Source organism: Eptatretus burgeri, chromosome 10 (assembly GCF_056783735.1).
Source record: "Eptatretus burgeri isolate ZD-2024b chromosome 10, Ebu_testis_v1, whole genome shotgun sequence".
NCBI classification, from domain to species: Eukaryota; Metazoa; Chordata; class Myxini; order Myxiniformes; family Myxinidae; genus Eptatretus; species Eptatretus burgeri.
This window is the reverse complement of record NC_140970.1, coordinates 32,951,657-32,970,695: the sequence shown is the minus strand read 5'-3', so window position 1 is coordinate 32,970,695 and position 19,039 is coordinate 32,951,657. Positions and strand designations below refer to the sequence as shown.

The 19,039-nt window shown below is 41.9% G+C and overlaps 1 protein-coding gene and 1 long non-coding RNA gene across 7 annotated transcripts in view; one reads left to right on the top strand and one right to left on the bottom strand.

Annotated features, from left to right (window-relative positions):
* Positions 1-2,560, bottom strand: part of LOC147018264 (kazrin-like) — a 497,988-nt gene extending 495,428 nt beyond the window's left edge. For 2 of the 6 annotated variants that reach the window (XM_085897804.1, XM_085897810.1), the window contains exon 1: positions 2,157-2,280. In XM_085897804.1, coding sequence (XP_085753930.1) covers positions 2,157-2,192 — 36 coding nt within the window. In that variant the 5' untranslated portion in view covers positions 2,193-2,280. The other 4 variants (XM_085897805.1, XM_085897806.1, XM_085897808.1 and 1 more) reach the window with 4 other exon arrangements.
* On the top strand, positions 2,539-17,850 carry LOC147018263 (uncharacterized). The gene is made up of 3 exons (XR_015062324.1): positions 2,539-2,758; positions 3,207-3,315; positions 16,920-17,850. It is a non-coding gene; the product is annotated as an uncharacterized LOC147018263 (long non-coding RNA).
* The last annotated feature ends 1,189 nt before the right edge of the window (positions 17,851-19,039 follow it).

Below are 19,039 nucleotides of genomic sequence, written 5' to 3'. Positions count from 1 at the left end.
GGAGTCACACTTCCTCTCGTTTAAACTACAGAATGCAAGTTGATTCTCTGCAGTCAGAGATGACATGAAAGGTGGGAGGTGGGCAACCCATTAACTGAACCCTACAGGCTGGATTAGAAAGTTAGTGACTGATGGGATTTTATATATTTTTTTGATTTGCAATCACGGCAATATTAAGAAAATGAGATTTGGTCATTTCAAATAAATCAACACAAAGGGAAGTAAAACAAGCGGGCACTTGGTAATGGCAAAACCATTATTCTTTCAGCTAGTTGAAATCTTCCAATTTTGTTTTACATGTTCAGACTGCAGAGTAAGCTATATATTTTGTGCACTCTTTGACAATCTGTCATCACATCATGGCAAGTAATCATTGAGGCAGCTCTTAATTGGTAGTCGATACCAAACCAAAAAGACCGAACAAATCAAAACCAAATGAAGAATGTGCGTTCACTCAGATGCCTACAGGTGGCAACCCACAGAGGGCATTTAACGCCAATGTTTTCAAAGCCAGCGATACCGCCCTTTGGCGGTAACAGCACTCCAGACACGGATCACACGGCCTGCTCCATCAACTTCTCTGCGGCAGACGGTACGCTTATGCGCGTGCCGCACAATGGCATTTTCAATCAAATGTACACTGCTGTTTCATTTCATTGCAATTAAATCGCTGGACAGGTCATAAATTCCATCTGGAGTTGGAAAAATTGCTCTTTTTTTTTTCTTTTTTTTTTTCTTTCTTTCAATGTTGTGCGATTGTGTTGCCTTTTCTGACATTTGATCATTTCAGCATCATTTCATCATCTGCCAGTGAAATCTTTCAGAGGCTCCGCACAGGATGTGAAAGGATGAAATTTACGTTGATCACGGGCAGCATGAGTTCATAATAACCAATGCATTCCTGGTCGTTTTCTTTTCTGACCCTAGTACTTTGACCAATTTAAATCCCCTCTGCCGGGCGACCACACGCACACATTCAACACTCTATATCGTGTACAACAGGAGAGCAAATCGATGAACGTGTTTGGTACAAGCCAATGATTTGGCAGTGATGTCATGTCGGCTATTATAATACTTTGAAGGCCATTTACTCCAACCACTCTGCTCGACACCCCCAGAAAATTACACGGATATATATATATATATATATATATATATATATATATATATATATATATATATATATATATATATATATATATATATATATATATATATATATATATATATATATGTACTTCAATACAAATCTTTGGATTTCATTTTTAAATCAGGTCCAGAAAGACCTGACTATCATTAAAGGCAAACACCAAAGTAATTTAAACTGGAAAGTAAAGTATTAAAAAATATATATACATATAAAAATTTTAAATGGAACCCCCCCCCCCAACTTCTCTCCCTAACTCTCAATCCAAATGACTTCTTTTTTTATTTTTCTTTGCAAAACCCTTTTGTCTGGTTTCTTTAATGGGGAGAAAGGCAGCACATAGACATGAAGAAATTAGAATGGTCATCAGGACATTTCATGAAGACTGAAACATGCTCCATGAAGATTTCATTTCCAGTTTTGTCACCCGTAGTCCTCGAAGATCAAATTGTAACTTTGGAATCATTTGCGAGTTGAGCCAGTGGCGGCAGCAGGGAAGCCACGTTTGGACGCGTGCGCATTGAGCGACTGTGCCGTTGCTTCGTAGCAAGGAACACCGTCAGCATGTTCCTTTTATTTTTCAACTTGGCAATCACCAAATCAGCTGGTGAGGTCATTGAGGAGGGACGGGACAAACAGACTGGGATTTCAGCCAAGGCCAGAGCATACGACATCAAGATGCCACATATGTTATCACATGACGCATAATCCAGGTGGTCCAACTTGTAAATACAACACTGATAAGTTTTCATGAAGTTAATGTGAAACCACACAATTGTACTGTACTTTAGAAAAGACCTCGTTGTGTTGGGAGATACATTTGAGTTTTCTGGAAATCTCTAGTTTAGGATCATTAAGGAAAGCGAAATCAAACGATAAAAGCTCGAATCCTCAACGCGCGAACTCTAATGAACCATGGAATTTCATCCACCATGGTCTAAAGATCTCCCAATGAGGTTCATCAGGGTAAGAGTGACCACAGAGGAAAAGTCACGCTCGGTACACTCACCGTGTTATCCAAGGAGCTCCCAGATGAACAAAACATATGACTAATGCGTGGAGATGTCACAGTTCCATAGGAATAAAATAAATAACAATAAAAATAAATAATTATGAAAAAGTGCGATGCCGCACCCTGCGCTTCTCACCTGCGCTCCCACGTGGAGAGGGAGGTGTACTCGCTCTCCAGGAGCAGGCAAAGGGCGTTCCCCCACTCCCTTTCCCTCCTCCTGGTCCTTTCACCAACCACTGGCTTCCTTCTAAATCCAAATATATTTCTCCTTCCCGGTCTTGTTTCCCTTCACCATCTTCCCACTCCTTGCCTTCTTCCTCTTTCGAGCCCGAGTGCAGTGCGCACTCAGCCGCGGAGACGCAGGAAGAGCTGGGAATTTGCTAGCGGCATGCTGGGCGGAGCAGTACCCATCTCCATGGCAACTAGGATCCCGCCTCCAATTCCCCATCCTATTCCCTACTCCTTGTCTCTCATCGGATTGTTGTTGAGCTTTTGATAACCGATGTTGAGCGACAACGTATTCTAATGGTTGTCCGTGATTACCGAAGAAATGTAGTATTCCGATTTTGATTGACCGTTGGGGATTGTTGAAGCCTTCGGTACGTTACGCAACAACGTTAACTTATTAGTGAAAAACGCCTTACTCGGCATTTAATACTGACAACTTATTTACAAGTGGGATTATTTCCAGCAATGTGAAAAACAATCTTTTGTAAGGCTTCTGCATACAAATCGATACCTATATACTATACCTTACCTGTTTTGTAAAGTTTATCACACCTGTCATCATTCAAAATTAGCTTCATGCAAATGTGTGCGCAGACTTTTGCTCATTTGTTTACCTCTGCTGTATCAACAACAACAAAAAATTAAATATAAACATCATTGTATGTGCATTGGTGACGCCAAAGAAAGACGGTGCAGATCCAGGTTGTGTGACAGTCGCAGGATTGATCACAAATTCATGAAAGTGCTAAATGATTTTTGCTTGTGCTTGAGAACGATATCTCCACCATCCCTGCTCTTCACACCTCCCTCCCCTCCAAGCTCCTTGTGAATCCAAAGAGCTGTTGCTGAGAAATCTCTCATGGAACTCCAGGTGGATGCTCTGAAAATGCAGCCTTGTGGAAATGGCCATCAGCCATTGACCGTTTGAGTACGTCATTGACCAATGGGTCTTTGTCCTGTTCAAATTCAGGATATTTTTTGTACCATCTTCTATTCTTCTTCTCCTTGTGCTTTTTTTAATATTGTAAATACCTGATGTGAAGCTCGTGTGTTTGTGTTGAAACAACAAAGGATGGATGGATGGATTTCTTACCGAGTTGGAGGGAGAGCAGGCAGATAGCCCACATTGTGAGATAGAGAATTCAAAAGGTGTAGATTATAACTCGTTTGAGTGCTGTAGGGAATAAACGATGTAACAGCGAGCTTACACCTTAACAACCGAGAGGGAAAACCGAGATTGGATGGATTCTGAGATGAGATTCCATTTATAGGGAGAAAGGAAGGGGAAAGTTCGGAGGTTGAGATGACGCTTACATTTGGAGAAAGAGTTTGTTGGCATGCAGATGACATCAGAGAAGTTGGCGCAATACCTTTGAAGAGGAAATAAGACTGAGAGGGCAACAAAATTTCCATGACGAGGGCATCAAGACCACTGTTTTACACATCCACTGAAACGTACAATGACTCAAGGCCTTGAATTCCACCACGCCCATCCACAGGTACAAGGTGAGCTGCAACAACACTGTTGTTATCCAGCCTTAGAAGTCAGTTGGCTGGTCGACTGAACATTCACTGCCTCTTGCTTTTGTGATTTGATTATTTAAGTGACTTCTGGTCCAGGACTTGCTGCACATGGACGCCTGATCGGCAGTTCATCTTTCCAGTTCATCTAAGCTAAGTTCCCTGGACCAGATCCGTTGTGTTTTACAGTTTTATTGTAATTCCTGTTTTGCTGGTCGTGTTTGTCGTCAGATTTTCTGTGCCAAACCATATCTTGTTGTGTTGAATCGTCAAGTCTGTGTCCCTGGTGAAGTTGGGCCCCCTTGTGCTTGTTGGGTTGTTGCTTCTGCCACAGTTTTTGATCCCAAGTGTTTCGTTTTTGCTCCTTTTATCCCAGGTATCGTCACTTCTGATCGCTCGGCTGAATCGTTTTCCCCTCCTCACTCCAAAAATAATTCAAACAAACATAACACTCGTCTTCATCTTCAACCCCACCCCGCAAAAAAACCACCAACATAAGAAAAAAAAAACTCAACTCCATCTCCAATGCTCAGTTACTCCTTAGTTCTCTCAACCTGACTTCACTAAATAAAATGTCTCTTCCTGTAAAAGCTCTTAATAACACAAAAGAACTTGAGTTCATAGAACACGATACCATGTACAGTGGAGTATGATTCCCTATGGAGCCTCTGGCTGCTCGTTGCATCATTGCTGGGAGTGCTGTTGGATTGCTGGATATATATATATATATGGATTGTTCTTGGAAGTATTATGAAGGTGATTTGTGTTCTATGGTGATCAAGCATGTAATTCAATTTAAATGAAGGTTTAAAGAGGTTTAGAGGTGGATAAATCAATTAATTCCAGGTTTTACAAACTTGTCTCCCTCCTCTTAGACCTGGTGACACCTTGGTGAGTCTGTCTCTGATGTATGCTCTCCATCCATCCCTTCCCTCTCCTTAAATGGCACCACAGCTGACTCCACTCGTGAGAAGGTCGAACGGTTCTCTGTTGTACCCAACTGCTCCTGAATTCTGTCTTTTTACAGCTGAGAAGGTGGGGAAGTTTCCCTGCCACCCTCGACTCTGCTTCTGCAACTAAACCGGACGGCATCAGCTCACATGTCCTAAAAACCTGCTTGGCTTCTCTTGCACTTCCTCTTTCTGCTCTTTCACCCAATCATTTGCCCGAGGTCATCTTCCATCTGCTTTAAAGTCAGCCAACATCGCTGCATTACTTGAAAAAAATTCAAAAATGGATCACCTTAACTGCAGACTTATATTAGCTTACTTCCAGTCATTGGCAAGTTCATGGAATCCATCAATATAGTTGACATAAAATCATGGCTTTTCTCCAATGACACCAAATCAGATTCAGACCAATTCACTCTACATTGAGCATGCTTCTTCTCCTCTCCCAACAATGGATGGAGGCGCTCAATGTCAGACATGATATTAGGGCCGTCTCTAAGGACATATCTCAAGCTTTCGATACTGTACAGTCTGGCATCCTGCCTTGGTCTCCAAACTGTCTGCTCATGGCATCCAAGGCCAACTCCAATCTTTGGTTACTGACTTCCTCCACTGTCGTAGCCAACATGTGGCTTTCAATGGAATCCTTTTGTAATATACTCTATGAACAGGGACAAAGACTCTGAAGTGGGAACAATAGGTTTAATCTGGACTCGGGCACAGCACCGCATCGGAACATGGGCGGGTCACGTGACTCCCCTTTACCACGCCCTGGTGCACCCATGTATGTATGCATTAGTATAAACTCCTGATAAATCACACCTTCCATCTCCTCTCCATGGACCAGTGGCCCCAAAGCAGTGTTCTCGGCCCCCATCCTATTATTAATCTTCATAAATGATCTCCGATTCGATGAAAAATCCTATTTATCTCTTTGCTGATGTCTCCACCCGTGACATTCCTCATCCTTCAGATAGACAGGAAAGCAACCTCTATTCTTTCTTCAGACCTTCACAAAAATAACAAACTGGTCAAACACTCGGAATACTGTATGTCTTTTGATCCTGATAAAATGTGTCTCACTGTGTCTCTGTGTCAGACTCACTCTCAGTCTCTCACTCTCATCTACTTTCTCAACAACCCTCCAGAAGAAGTTCAGTCACTCAAACTATTTGGCCTCACTCTCAGCCATGATCTTTCTTGGGCAAACCACATTTCAAAGTTTTCCTCCAAAGCTTGCCACCTGGGCATCCTCCATCATGCAAAGTCCTTCCTTGGCACACCTGAACTACTATCCACTTACAAGGCTTTCATCCACAGTTTGATGGAATACTGCTCTACCCTCTCGGCTGATGTTCCTGCCTCACACTTTGCTCAGCTTGAACGCCATGGAGACCAAAGCCTTCAAGATCATTTCAATCTCCCTTGATAAAACTGAGTCTATGGGCCAATCAATTTGCCATCGCCAACACGTTGGTGGTCTTTCTCTCCCCCCCCCCCCTTCCCCAGGCAAAAAGAGCATTCGTGCCTGCTGCAATTCTCTGCAGACTACTGCAGCAGGATCTGCTACCAACTATAGTATATGAGAGTACAACTCTCTAAGTGTGTTCTAACTGTGTGAGAGTGTTCTAACTGCAGCATTTTTGCCTGGGTCTCTCCTTTCTGGTCTTGAACCCTCTGCCCTCTCTGTACTCCACCCCCCCCCACCCCCAAAGTATATGCAGGGCGCAAGTGGTCCACCAGCAACCCCCTTACAGTGAAATTCTCAAAATCCAGAATCACTGCTCACTTCCACTCATTTGTTCCTCTTTTCCCACCTGTGGAATCAACTTCTGCATTCTCTTCATTCAGCTGTTGGTTACCATCTCATATGATCCCCCATCTGCATCAATGATCTTTTGTAAGTTAAACTACCACACCACCTCTCAACCCCCCCCCCTTTCCCCCAACATTTTTACCGACACCACCAAAGGTAGACAGAGGTTATGTTTTCACCTGTAACTGTTTGTCTCTGTCTCTCTGTAAAGGCGCTGTCACACCTTGACGATTTAGCCAGCAATGGCAACGTATAAAAATGTATGTAAAACGTTGGCGTACGCTGAGATTTTGATGTTTTTTTTAAGTTTTGGTCGTATTCATAACGTGTTGGTCGTATGCATAACATATTAGTAACGGGCACAGAACGTTTCGTTGTCTTATCGATAACTTATACCAACGAATGCTTCGCCTGTTGTCGGCGTTCACAACCTATACCCAACGATAGTTTAACTTAGGCATAGCGTGCTGCACGTATCGCCGACGATCACGTGGCGTGGCCTGTTAAAAAACTGCCGCACGCCGATTTAAATCATAACCGCCTGAATATTGAAAGTGTCAACCACGCAGTCACACCTTGACGATTTAGCCAGCGTATGCCGACCTATGAAAAATTTGCCCAACCAAGCTGGCACACGTCGAATACGTTATGGGTAAGTTGTGTATACGTTAGGAGCACGCTGAAAAACGATGAAGTATGCTGTCATATTTCGTGGTACGTCTCGTACGTCGTGAAATTTCAAGCAAGCTGAAAATTTTATGACGTACTCGCCGTATGGCTCACACTTTGGGAATAAGTTGTAGGCACGACATGCGATCGTTGACACACGTCGACACAAGTTACTTGTAAGTTACTCATGAGTCGAAACACGTCGAGGTAATGTTTAGCATACCCGAAACTTATTTTCTCCGTGAAGGCACATTTTCTTTTTTCTCCTTGGCTCCGTGAAGGCACGTGACGAAATATCTGAAGTTGTTGTTTTTTTTTATTTATTCTATCACGAATTTTAAAGTATATTCGGACATTTGCTTTTAAGTTTCGACGTCGACGTGATAATATCCTCAAACAGAAAATATTCACAGAGGAGGAACTAAGAATAAGACATGAGCAAACCGAAGAGGCAATCGGACGTGACGTAACGGCACGTGACGAAATATCGGAAGTTATTGTTTTTTTGTTTTTTTTTAAACGCTGCCAATACGCCATTATACGGTAGCTGTAAATTAGTAACACGTTCAGTAAGTTCTGTGGTCGTCCGGAAGACGTCAATCAAATACGTCTACATACATCAATATGCGTTGGAGGTACGTTACACATAGGTTCAAAGCACGTTACTCAGGTTAGAAATAAGTTTTGGATACGCTAAGCATTACCTCGACGTGTTTCGACTTATGAGTAACTTACAAATAACGTGCCTCGACGTGTGTCAATGATCGCATAACGTGCCTCGTCGTGTGTGCAACGATCGTGTTACGTGCCTACAACACGTTACTCATAGGTTATAAATAAGTTTCGGGTACACTAAACATTACCTCGACGTGTTTCGACTTATGAGTAACTTACAAGTAACGTGTGTCAACATGTGTCAACGATCGCATAACGTGCGTACAACTTATGGCCAGCGTAGCGGAACGTGTGAGTCATACGCCGGCATACGTCGTAAAATTTCAAGCATGCAAAAATTTGAGGACAACCACAAGGTACAACGATTAAAGCCAGCGTACTACGACGTATGGCAGTGTTTTTCAGCGTGCTCTTAACGTATACAAAACTTACCCATAACGTATTCGACGTGTGTCAGCGTTTTAGACAAATTTTTCATAAGTCGGCATACGCTGGCTAAATCGTCAAGGTGTGACAGCGCCTTAAGCAGGATATCTCAAAAAGTAATGGACGGATTTGGACGAAATTTGGTGGACAGGTTGGGTGTGTGCCAAGAACCAAGTGATTGCATTTTGGTGAATATCCAGGTCCAGATCTAGATCCAGATCCGATTTATTTTTTTAAGTGATTATTTGTTCACAATTGAGACGTGGGTCCAAAAACGATACATAGCACATAAAGTTGTGGACGGATTATGACAAAACTTGATGGATGAGTTCGGTAGGTGACAAGAACAAGCCGATTAGATTTTTGTTCAGGTCCGGATGCAGATCCGGCCCATCAGTGAGATACAAAAACGTAAACTGTTCAGGCTGGCGGAGGTAAGCGCTGTACCGAGTGCCATTCTAGTTGCCTCTATATCCCTATTGTCCACTCCTTACATTCTCCCCTATCCCTCATCGTTATCAACATCCCTTGTTTGCCTATCTGCATATATTTTGTCCCTCCACCCTGCTGTTGCTCTGTTTCCTCCCTCTCTTTCTGCTGTTCTTTTTGTTCTGTTGTGTCCTTATCTGTTCTGCGTCTAGCTCTTCCACGAGCCTCGACTCTATAAAAAAAATAACATGAAGGATGTCGTGCAGAGCATGCTACTTGTGAAATACAAATAACCAATAGTTTCCATGGAAACAGCAATTTGGCAATTTCAGAAATTTGACCGATCAAGTGTTTTCCATGACTGATTGTTATGCATATTAAGGAAATTTGGTTGATACGTTTTCTCATTGCGACCGAATAGGTGTTTTGCATGTTTCGGAGGGCGTTGACCTTGACCTTCGACGAAGTTTGACCAAAGAATTATTGGGGTATGGTAATAATGACATGACAAAAAGTCCCATTTGATGATATTGGTGTGAAATTGTTGGCATGGAAACCATTAGCATGTCAAAACAGTTAAATCGATCATTCTGATTTTGGTGAACAAAGTTTGTGAGGAAATATGCAAATCCTTTTCAAATTTCAAGTCAATATCATGAAAATTGATGATTTTATGTGACCTGGAGCTTTGACCTTTTGACCTCGAACAATGGGCTTCAGTGACCCAATATGCAAACCCTGTTCAGATATGAAGTTAATCAGATGGAAATTGATGATTTATGTGACCGTAATTTATGTTGTGATGAAAACATAACTTTTGATGCTTTGAGCTTTTGACCTTCAAAATAATATGCTTCGAGATTTTGATTGGCGAACCAATTCACTGACTCAATATTACTTGCTCAAAAAAGTATTGCCTGTTTGTTGCAAGAAGACTATAGATGTTTATGCGGCGTGCGTCCAAAGGGGTCTTGCATGTCTCGAGGGTTGAAAGGTCTAACTGGTCTAAGGTGTTTAAAGGGTGTAAAGGTCGAAAGGGTCGAAGTGGTCCAAAAGGTCTATAAGGATCTTAAGGGGATCTTAATGTCTAAATGGTATTTTCCAATATTAGTTAGGGTCTTCAGGGGGTTAAGGGCTCCTAATGGCTCAAGGGGTCTTAAAGGTCCAGCAGGTCCAAAAGCCACTCCAGGTAAGGGGCGAAGTGAAGATTAGATAAAGATAAGCATAAAACAAAGCAAAATAAAAGAAAGAAAAAAAAACCAATAAAACATCTAAGACACAGGAAGTAACAGAAGTCAGGTGAAATGCAATGCAACCTCAAAGGAAGGAAGTAGGAATTGACATTCCTCTCAAAGCTGGGTAGATCGTAGGAATAATGGGAAGCATGTCACAGGCCGTGAATTTCAAGGCGAGACAGTATGAGGGATAAAACTATCTGTGTAGCCTTTCATTCTGCACTTTGGATCAGCAAAAGTGCATGAGTTTGCAGAGATGCCAAACAGTCTTGCGTCCAAATACTCGCGCAGGAGGAACCAAGTTAGAAAGTCCAGCAGAACATTTACCATGAAAATATCTGCAGAACAAACCAAGAGTGGCAACTGACCTACGATGTGAGAGCGGTTGAAGAGTTGAACCCATCTCTGTAGCAACCAGGTTCACTATGCATTTCTGGAGCCTATCAAGTTCAGATAAGTAGCAGGCTGGTGCTCCAGACCAAATGTGGCAACAGTACTCCATGAGGGGACATGGAGTTGTCTTATACATGTACAAAACAGCATCAGGAGGTAAATGCCTCTGTGCTCAATCAATACAACCAACCCGTTTGGAAGCACTCTTCGCAATACCAGAAATGTACTTATCCCAATGGAGGTTAGAGGAGATGTCCAGACCAAGAAGCCGAAGCTCAGATGATTCTGTTAAGGTTATAGACCCTATGTGCACATAAAGGAAGGACTTGTTTCTAGAGCGAAACATGGACAACAATTTAGTTTTCTTTGCATTGAAGGTTACCAGCCAGTCATGCCCCGACTTCAACATATCCTCAAAATCATTGTCCAGCGAAACTCCAACCTCATTACAAGCAATATTGAGTGAATCAGCAGATCTACAGTAAAGTGAGGAGTCATCAGCATACATGACTGGCTGAGACAGAACATTATCAGGAAGATCATTGATATAAACAAGGAACAGAGTCGGACCCTGTGGAACACCAGAATTGATGGAGCAAGTAAGAGAATATTGACCCTTAAGTACCATCATCATCTTTCAATTTGTAAGGAATGCCAAAATGTTATGATGTTATGATTGATGCATCACTGCAAATACACCATATAACTGAAGCTTGTGGACAGACCCTTGTGCCAGACTTTATCAAAGGCTTTCGAGATAGCCAAATCAACAAATTGAGCTTCACCCGTGAGCTCCAATGCCATGTTGAAATAATCCATAATTAAGGATAGCAGATCACCAGTCGAGTGAGAATGGCAAAAGCCATACTGACAGTCAGTGAGAAGTTCATTGTCCTCGAGATGTCTGAGAAGTTGCTCATTGATGAAGCATTCAAATACCTGACTGATTGCAGGAATCAGGCTGATGTGGTGATAGTTACTTGGCTCAGAATGCTCACCAGCACCCATAAAACCAGGGACAACAGAAGCCACTTTCCAGAATGAAGGAAACACCGAAGCAGACAAGCACAAGTTGTATAGCTTGGCAATAATCGATGACAGTTCAGAACAACACATCTTCAACACAATCACAGGGATTCCATCAGGACCAGTCGCTTTTGAGGCATCTAGAGTACGAATAATTTTGGTGACCTTCTTAGGAGTGATAAATGGAACAGGAATATCAGAGTCTGCACAAGATGGAAAATCAAGAAGAGGGTGTCCCTAATCATTGAAGGTACAATTAGAAACAAAGCGATTTGAAAAGATATTAGCCTTATCCAGAGGTGAAGTAACAACCTCAGAGAGAGGAGGCATGGAAGATCTATTGCGGTTGAGTACACTGTTGGAAATCCACCAAAAGTTCTGAGAGCCAAGCTGCTGAATCACTATGGAATCGGCCATAGAAGCTGCATATTGCTGCTTTGCATCGTCAAGGACTATTTTACAGAGGTCGCTTGCTTTGTGGAACAGACATCTGGACTCCAGAGACCCTGACACATGGTACTGCTTGAAATAGTGGTTGCGATGAGCAATTGCTGATGCACAAGCTGGAGTCAATCATTGATGGGAATGAACCTGCACTTAATAGATCCGTGAGGGAATATAAATGTGCATACCAGTGCGAATCCATTGCGATATTTCCTCGGCAGCCATTTCAGGACCAGGAATAAAGGCTGAGGTCCATGGCACATCAGCAAGGAATGAACGAAATCCATCTGAAGCAGCTTTCCCAAACTGAAACACAGTGTGGTGAAAATGATGCACTGGAGTTGAGAATGAAGAGTAAGATACACAAACAGAAACAGTGGAATAATTCAAGTTACCAATTGGAGGAAGGACAATCAGCAATACAGCCACAGGTGGACTCCAATCAAGTTGAAGAGACATCTCAAGGATGATCAAAGGAAATTCGATGCACCTGAGCTCAATTTGGAGTGTCATAGCAAAGAGGTTGAATATTTATTGACGCAAGACATTTTAGCTTTTCATCTTTAATTGATTTGTAAAAATTTGTTTTCACTTTGTCATTATGGGGTATATGCCTGGTGCCTGGTGCCTGGTGCTGGCTTAATGGTGAAGGTGGTGGGCTTGGGATCCTCAAATTCTGAGTTCAAATCCCACTTTTCTGTTGAATTAATACCAGGTGGGGTTGACTCTGCCTGTCATCCTTCCAAGGTCAGCAAAATTAGTGCCAGCTTGCTGGTATCCTGTGTCGATGTACCAACCTGTACAGAATTGTATCCAACAGCCAAGGAGACTGCTTAGGCAGCACCAACACTCTGCACAAAGTTTGGTCCCAATGGATGGATGGATAATGGGGTATCTTGTGTAGATTGGCGACAAAAAAGTTCATATTTAATCCATTTTAAATTCAGGCTGTAACACAACAAAATGTGAAGAAGTCAAGGGGTGTGAATACTTTCTGAAGGCACTGTACATGTAATGAAGTACCGCATTGTTTGGGTCAATGTTATAGGCATATATGGTGGGGCAGGGCTTCGTTTCAGGGCCAATGAATCATTAAGCTGCAAACCTGTGTGAACCAGTCTTCCCCTCCCCTCCTTTTCATTACTACTACCCCTCCTACTTAAACCTGAAAGCATGGAGCTCATGTAACTATTGTCATGCACAGGAATACATTGATGGGGAGACATAAGACTCTTCCCCGTGAGCGAATGATATTGGCAGAAAGGGGATACGCACGAGAGTTGCAACAATGAGGGACAGTATGGTGAGCAAAGTGTTTGGTGAGAAGGGCAGTACAGTGAGCAAGGAAAATTGTTGAAGGGGCAATACGGCTTCCAGCTGGAGTTGAAGTATGGCGAGCGAAGCACACAGCCCCCACATGCACGGGATTTCAGGACGTGCGCAGGATTTTGGAGCTGCTGCTAGGTTTGCCATGGAATGCAGCTTTGCACTCCATGCATGGATAGAACGGCAAGCGAGGTGCACCGTTGGAAGTTGGATAAGGAGTACTGCAAGTGAGACAGATGGCTGGAAGAGCGGTTTTGCAAGCAATGGGGTGTGGTTAGAGTGGGAGTATGATAAGTAAGGCCTAAGTCACATTTGCTCTACGGCGAGGATACAGCGGCCGTACGCCCTCTGAATTGACAGAAACGTGCGGCGGCCGCAGAGTTTCTGAGGTGGCCTCAGGGTGGCCCTACGCCGTATGGCTATATTTTACAGGCCGTAAGGTCGCCGTGGAATTGTAACGCAGAGTTATAACTTTTTTCATTTCTACGTTCACCGTAGCAATTCGATAATCCAAAACAAAAAAACTGGTAAAAAAAAAAAAATAATAACCCATTCGTTACCGTCCGTCTGGCCACACGTTCGCCTTAGGGTCCCCCTGCAGTCGCTTTGCGGGCACCTTGCGTCTGCCTTGAAAATTCTTTGGCTGCCGCAGGAACGCCCTTAGGTCACCGTGCGACCTCAAATCAAAGAGCGTACGGCAACCCCACGTTTTCGGTCTCCACAATTTATAAATATGCCATGCGGCTTCCCGAAAAATAAAAACATATGTGACTGCTACATTGTGTGACCGTGGAAATACTGCGGCCGCCATATAATTGCTAATGGCCGTAGATTTTGGAGATCCCACGGCCGCCATGGCAAATGTGACTAAGGCCTAAATACGCCATGCGGCTCCCCGAAAAATAAAAACATGTGACTGCTACATTGTGTGACTGTGGAAATACTGTGGCTGCCGTATAATTGCTAGTGGACGTACATTTTGGAGACCCCACGGCCGCTGTGGCAAATGTGACCTAGGCCTAAGGCATACGGTTGGAGGGGCAGTACAGTAAGTGAGCCATATGCTTGGAGGGGAAATACGGTGAACACGCGAGAAAAAGGGGAGCAACTAGCCCAGTTGGAGTGCTACACTGCATGCATGGATGGCAATCTGATCACCTGCATGGTCCCACAACATCAAAGACAGATCCAGCCATTTGTCTTAAATCTCACGAAATCGCGAGCTCCCCATACATTCTGACCACACCCCAGATCTCCCTCCATTATCTACCTTCTCATCCATTATCTGTTTCTTTGTTATTTTCACATCCCAGTTTCCCTACCCTTTCCTTTGTTGAAAGCAGGTTTGCAGCCTGTAGCTACAGAGAAGAGATTTGTTATATGTGTCATGTCAGGATCCATAAAATATTTAACCCCTTGTGGAGGCACATAGAGCTTTGTGCATATGTATTTCATTTAATTACTGCTCTTATATTCTATTTTATAAATGAAATCTTTATGTTTCAATATTTAACTTGAAGATGTATCCTCTCCTGCAAATGGATATTGGATAAATCCACAAGTGAAGACGAATAGCAAGCAGTATGCAACCACAACAACAAAAAAGAAAGAAAGAAGAGCCCATCACTGCTCGGCTATTCGATGCCACACCCCACATGCACAAGATTTCTGACCCGCTGCGAGGTTTGCCATGGAGGGCAGCTTCATAACCAATGCACGAGTTTACAAAAGTTTCAGAACAACATGGATTAGGATTAGTTTAGCCTCAGGAAATCACGTTGCTTTTGATCCAGTTTTTAAGTTTTAGTTTAGTTGACCAATTCTTTATCGGTTTTTGAAGATTTAAAGTTAACACGTGCCGATCATTTGATGAACTTATTTGTGTCATAACAAGCTCGAATGAGCTAAGATCATCGTCCTCTTAATGATGATGTCATAAAACGAATATGACGTCATTGTGATGTATCAGGTTTGCGATAAATTATCTGTGCTAATGCCCAGCTTGATTCCCGCAAACAAAATTCAAACAGCTTGCCAAGTTTCGGAGATAATGGAATAGGTGATTTCCATTAGCGGCGATATTATGACATCAACTTTTTTTGCGAGGAAGAATTTCCAAAATTGGAGATGGTTACTGCCTGCGCGTGGGCTTTCTGCATATACATGGCAAGTTTCATGAAGATCTGATGAAAACTCTGGGTTGTGAAACAAAAAAATGTCAAAAAATAGAAATGACGTCATAAAAATTGATATGACGTCATAAAAATTGATATGACGTCATAGTGATGTATCATATGTGTGGTAATTCATCTCTGCTAATGCCCTGTTCGATTACCACAAACAGAATTCAAAAAGCTTGCCTTGTTTCGGAGATAATTTTTAGACGATTTCCATTAGCGGAGATATTTTGACATCATAACTTTTTTTCTAGGAGGAATTTTCAAAATCTGAGATGGTTACTGTCTGCGCAGGGTATGTTTACATAAATATGCCAAGTTTCAGGAAGTTTCGATGAAAACTGTAGGCTGTGAAACAAAAAAGTCCACAAGAACAACAACGTGAGTAAGACTTAGAGATCCTCCACGAGGATCTAAAAACTTTGACATGGCGTTGTGGTGAGTGCAAATTATTTTCCCATCAAGCTTTTCAACACACTGTACAAGTTGAAGCGACAAAAAAAATCTTAGAAAAATGATTCCTCATGCCATTTCTGGAATGAGATTTACTTGAGGATTTACATGTCCTCCTTATCTTGGTTCGAATACGTTTCATCCTTCTGTTACTCATTAAATTATTTCTCCTTCTCTTTTGGAGAATCCCACTGCAATTTGCAAGTTTTTCCATTGTAACCTTGACCATATAATAATGACTTTTACCTTTTTTGTGGTTGGCATGGCAGGATCAAATTTAAGGTAGCATGATGATCTGTTTGTTCCTGGGTTCAATTTCTGGTAAAATTGGATCCACTTAAAACTACCATCTGCCTGATTTAGTGCCACGAGGGTCACCCGCATTGTGAGGTGCAGGGCACTGTAGCCTGTTCAAATTTTTAAAATCCCGAAGGGTCAAGCATCAAGCTGATCTGACGAGACCCTTTTTAGATATAGGTATCAAAGCTCATGGAAGAGCGAACATTTTCTGCTCTATGATCATTACAGTGCCCCATGACTCTCCAAGGATAGTCAACTTTCAACGGGAGATCCCATCAGATCATACTTTTTGTGGTCAGAATGTGTATCTGGTTTAAAGTTGGAAATATAGGTGGAATACTTCAAGCATTATTAAAAGAGAAGTCCTCATCTCATTTGACAAACTAGACATACAATAACTGCTGAAGGCAAGGGGAAAATGCACGAAGTCCAACATCTTTCCCCAACTCTATTCGACGAACACCTTAGAGTTGTTCATCTGTGATGTTAGTATGTTCAAATGTCTATGCAACACACCACCTGTCGACTTGTAACCGAGTAAATTTCATCAACAAGTACGGGGAGAATGGTTTTCGGGTAAATTCTCTTTGAAACAATATTTTACCATCTTCAAGTCAGAATTTATTAGATATTTGAAAATACAAAACTTGAGAGTGTTAATGTAAAGCTCTGTCTCTGTCTCTCTCACACAGTGCAGTACTGTACTGTACCTGGCTGCCGGTGGAATCATTTTTGGGGGCACAGCAGCTGTACCACTGATGCAGTACTTCCATCTAAATGAGTGCAGGAATATGGAACTCCATCGGGTCCAAGTACCAGGATAAAGTGACTTATCTTGTTGTTCAAAATGGACCTGGTGTTTAACATCCACACACGATTAGTCGTTTCCACGACAACTGGTTTAACAATCCCGAGGAAGAGTGGCTTACAAATACCCTCTGATGCATTGCCTTGCCTCACATTCAATTCATCAAATCCAGACGAGAAAGCTTCAGAGGTGAAAGTGTATTGTTAAAATGCAGGTAATCTACTGTACATGCTGTATACAAATTGCTATATTTAATTATTGTCAGAATTGTTTGAAGCAATTTGGCCTTTTTTGTAAAGTTATTGCAGAACATGCTTAATTGTGCTAAATATTTTTTGTACATTGCTTCTGTTTGGATCCCCTCGTAGAGCTGTATATTGCACAAAATGTGCTACAAATATATTTCTTAATTTGGGAGGGTACCCAACAACAAACAGCATCAGGTCGACACAATTATCTTATTGCTTTGAGTCAAATTCACCATAGAAATGGAAAGAAATGATTTTGTGAAAATGTTGTCTTCTTAAAGCCTTTATTCCTATCTGTCTTTTTCACACCATGATCAGATATCTGTTGTTCTTTGCTCATTATACATCTCCCCTGAACCGACATTGTCCTCTCTTGGGACAGAGACCAAGCTCTGAGTCTAATAAGAATCTCTATAGCAACGACATGCATTATACTGCGGGCTGACTATGCTCTTATGCCCCCAATAACCTGCATCGTTCCTCTTTTTAAATCTTGACTTTGCTTGCAGTAATGCCCTTGCAGTTCCACATGTTTTAATCGGTCACCATTAAAGCTTCTCTAATATCGTCTCCCTTCATCGGTCTTCATCCTTTCAAATGGGTCGAGAGTATAAATAATGCATGCAATCAAACCTTAAACTTAAGGTTCTAAGCTGAAATATAAAGTATAGTATATTGTAAGACTATTTGAGATTTATTCCAAGTTGTAGTCAGTATTCACTGAGGCACCGTGCTTCAAACAAAATAAATGGTATTCATGAGTTTGCACATCACATCAAATTGCTGCACTTGTTATTATTTTGATTAACTTTGTTAATGTCAATTGAGTTTCATTTACTTGTTATTGGTGGCTATTTGGCCAATCCTTCAATGTCAATCAGGTTGCCATTGCAATGTCTATGAGCTATTATGTGCAGCCTGTGGCTGCTGGTTACATCGGTCTCTGGGGGTGCGGCTGTGCCGCTGATGCAGTGCCTTCTATTACCAGTAATCATTTCGCTGACCTCGGAAGTATGCAGAATGAGTCAACCCCACCTGGTGTTAATTCAACAGGTGACGGGCTCTAACTCAAGACCCTTAGATCTTAAGCCAGCCAGCCACCTTAACCATTAAACCAACACCAAGCTTGGAATGTCTAATGAAAAGCATGTCGGTGGTTTGTTCCCGGATCATTGTAAATTTTTCAAAAATTTGGTGTGCCAGTGGATTTCCAGTGGTGGGAGGATTATTATGATGTACACACATGTGTAAATCAGCCAAAGCTTACTCAAACTATTCGTAAAACATTGGGCACTCCAGGCAAGTCTTGAATATATCTAGCAAAGAACCACCGCGCCAAAAAGGAAAAACAAACAAAATCAAAAGATGAATTATGGGAAACATTACATAATGCATAGAACAACTTCCCAATGGAATTTCTTCAGAAATTGCAGAAAAGAATTCCAAAACGAATATCTGATTTTTTGCATGAAGAAGGTGGTCACACCAAAAATTGAAATTTCATGTATAATTATTTTTTTTCCACATTGAGGAAAAAATATGAATTGTATTTTATTACAATACATTTTTGTTGCTTTGATCAAACATGATCATAAAACCTTTTATTTATCAAAATATGCCAATGTGACAATGAAAGTGCAAATTTCTTGGTGGCCAACCACTTTTACAAGCTAATGTTTGTGTGTATATTTTCTCGTTGGCCGAAACTGTGCTTTACTGCTTTACCAAGCTAAGAGGTAGAAACAGTATTAAAGCC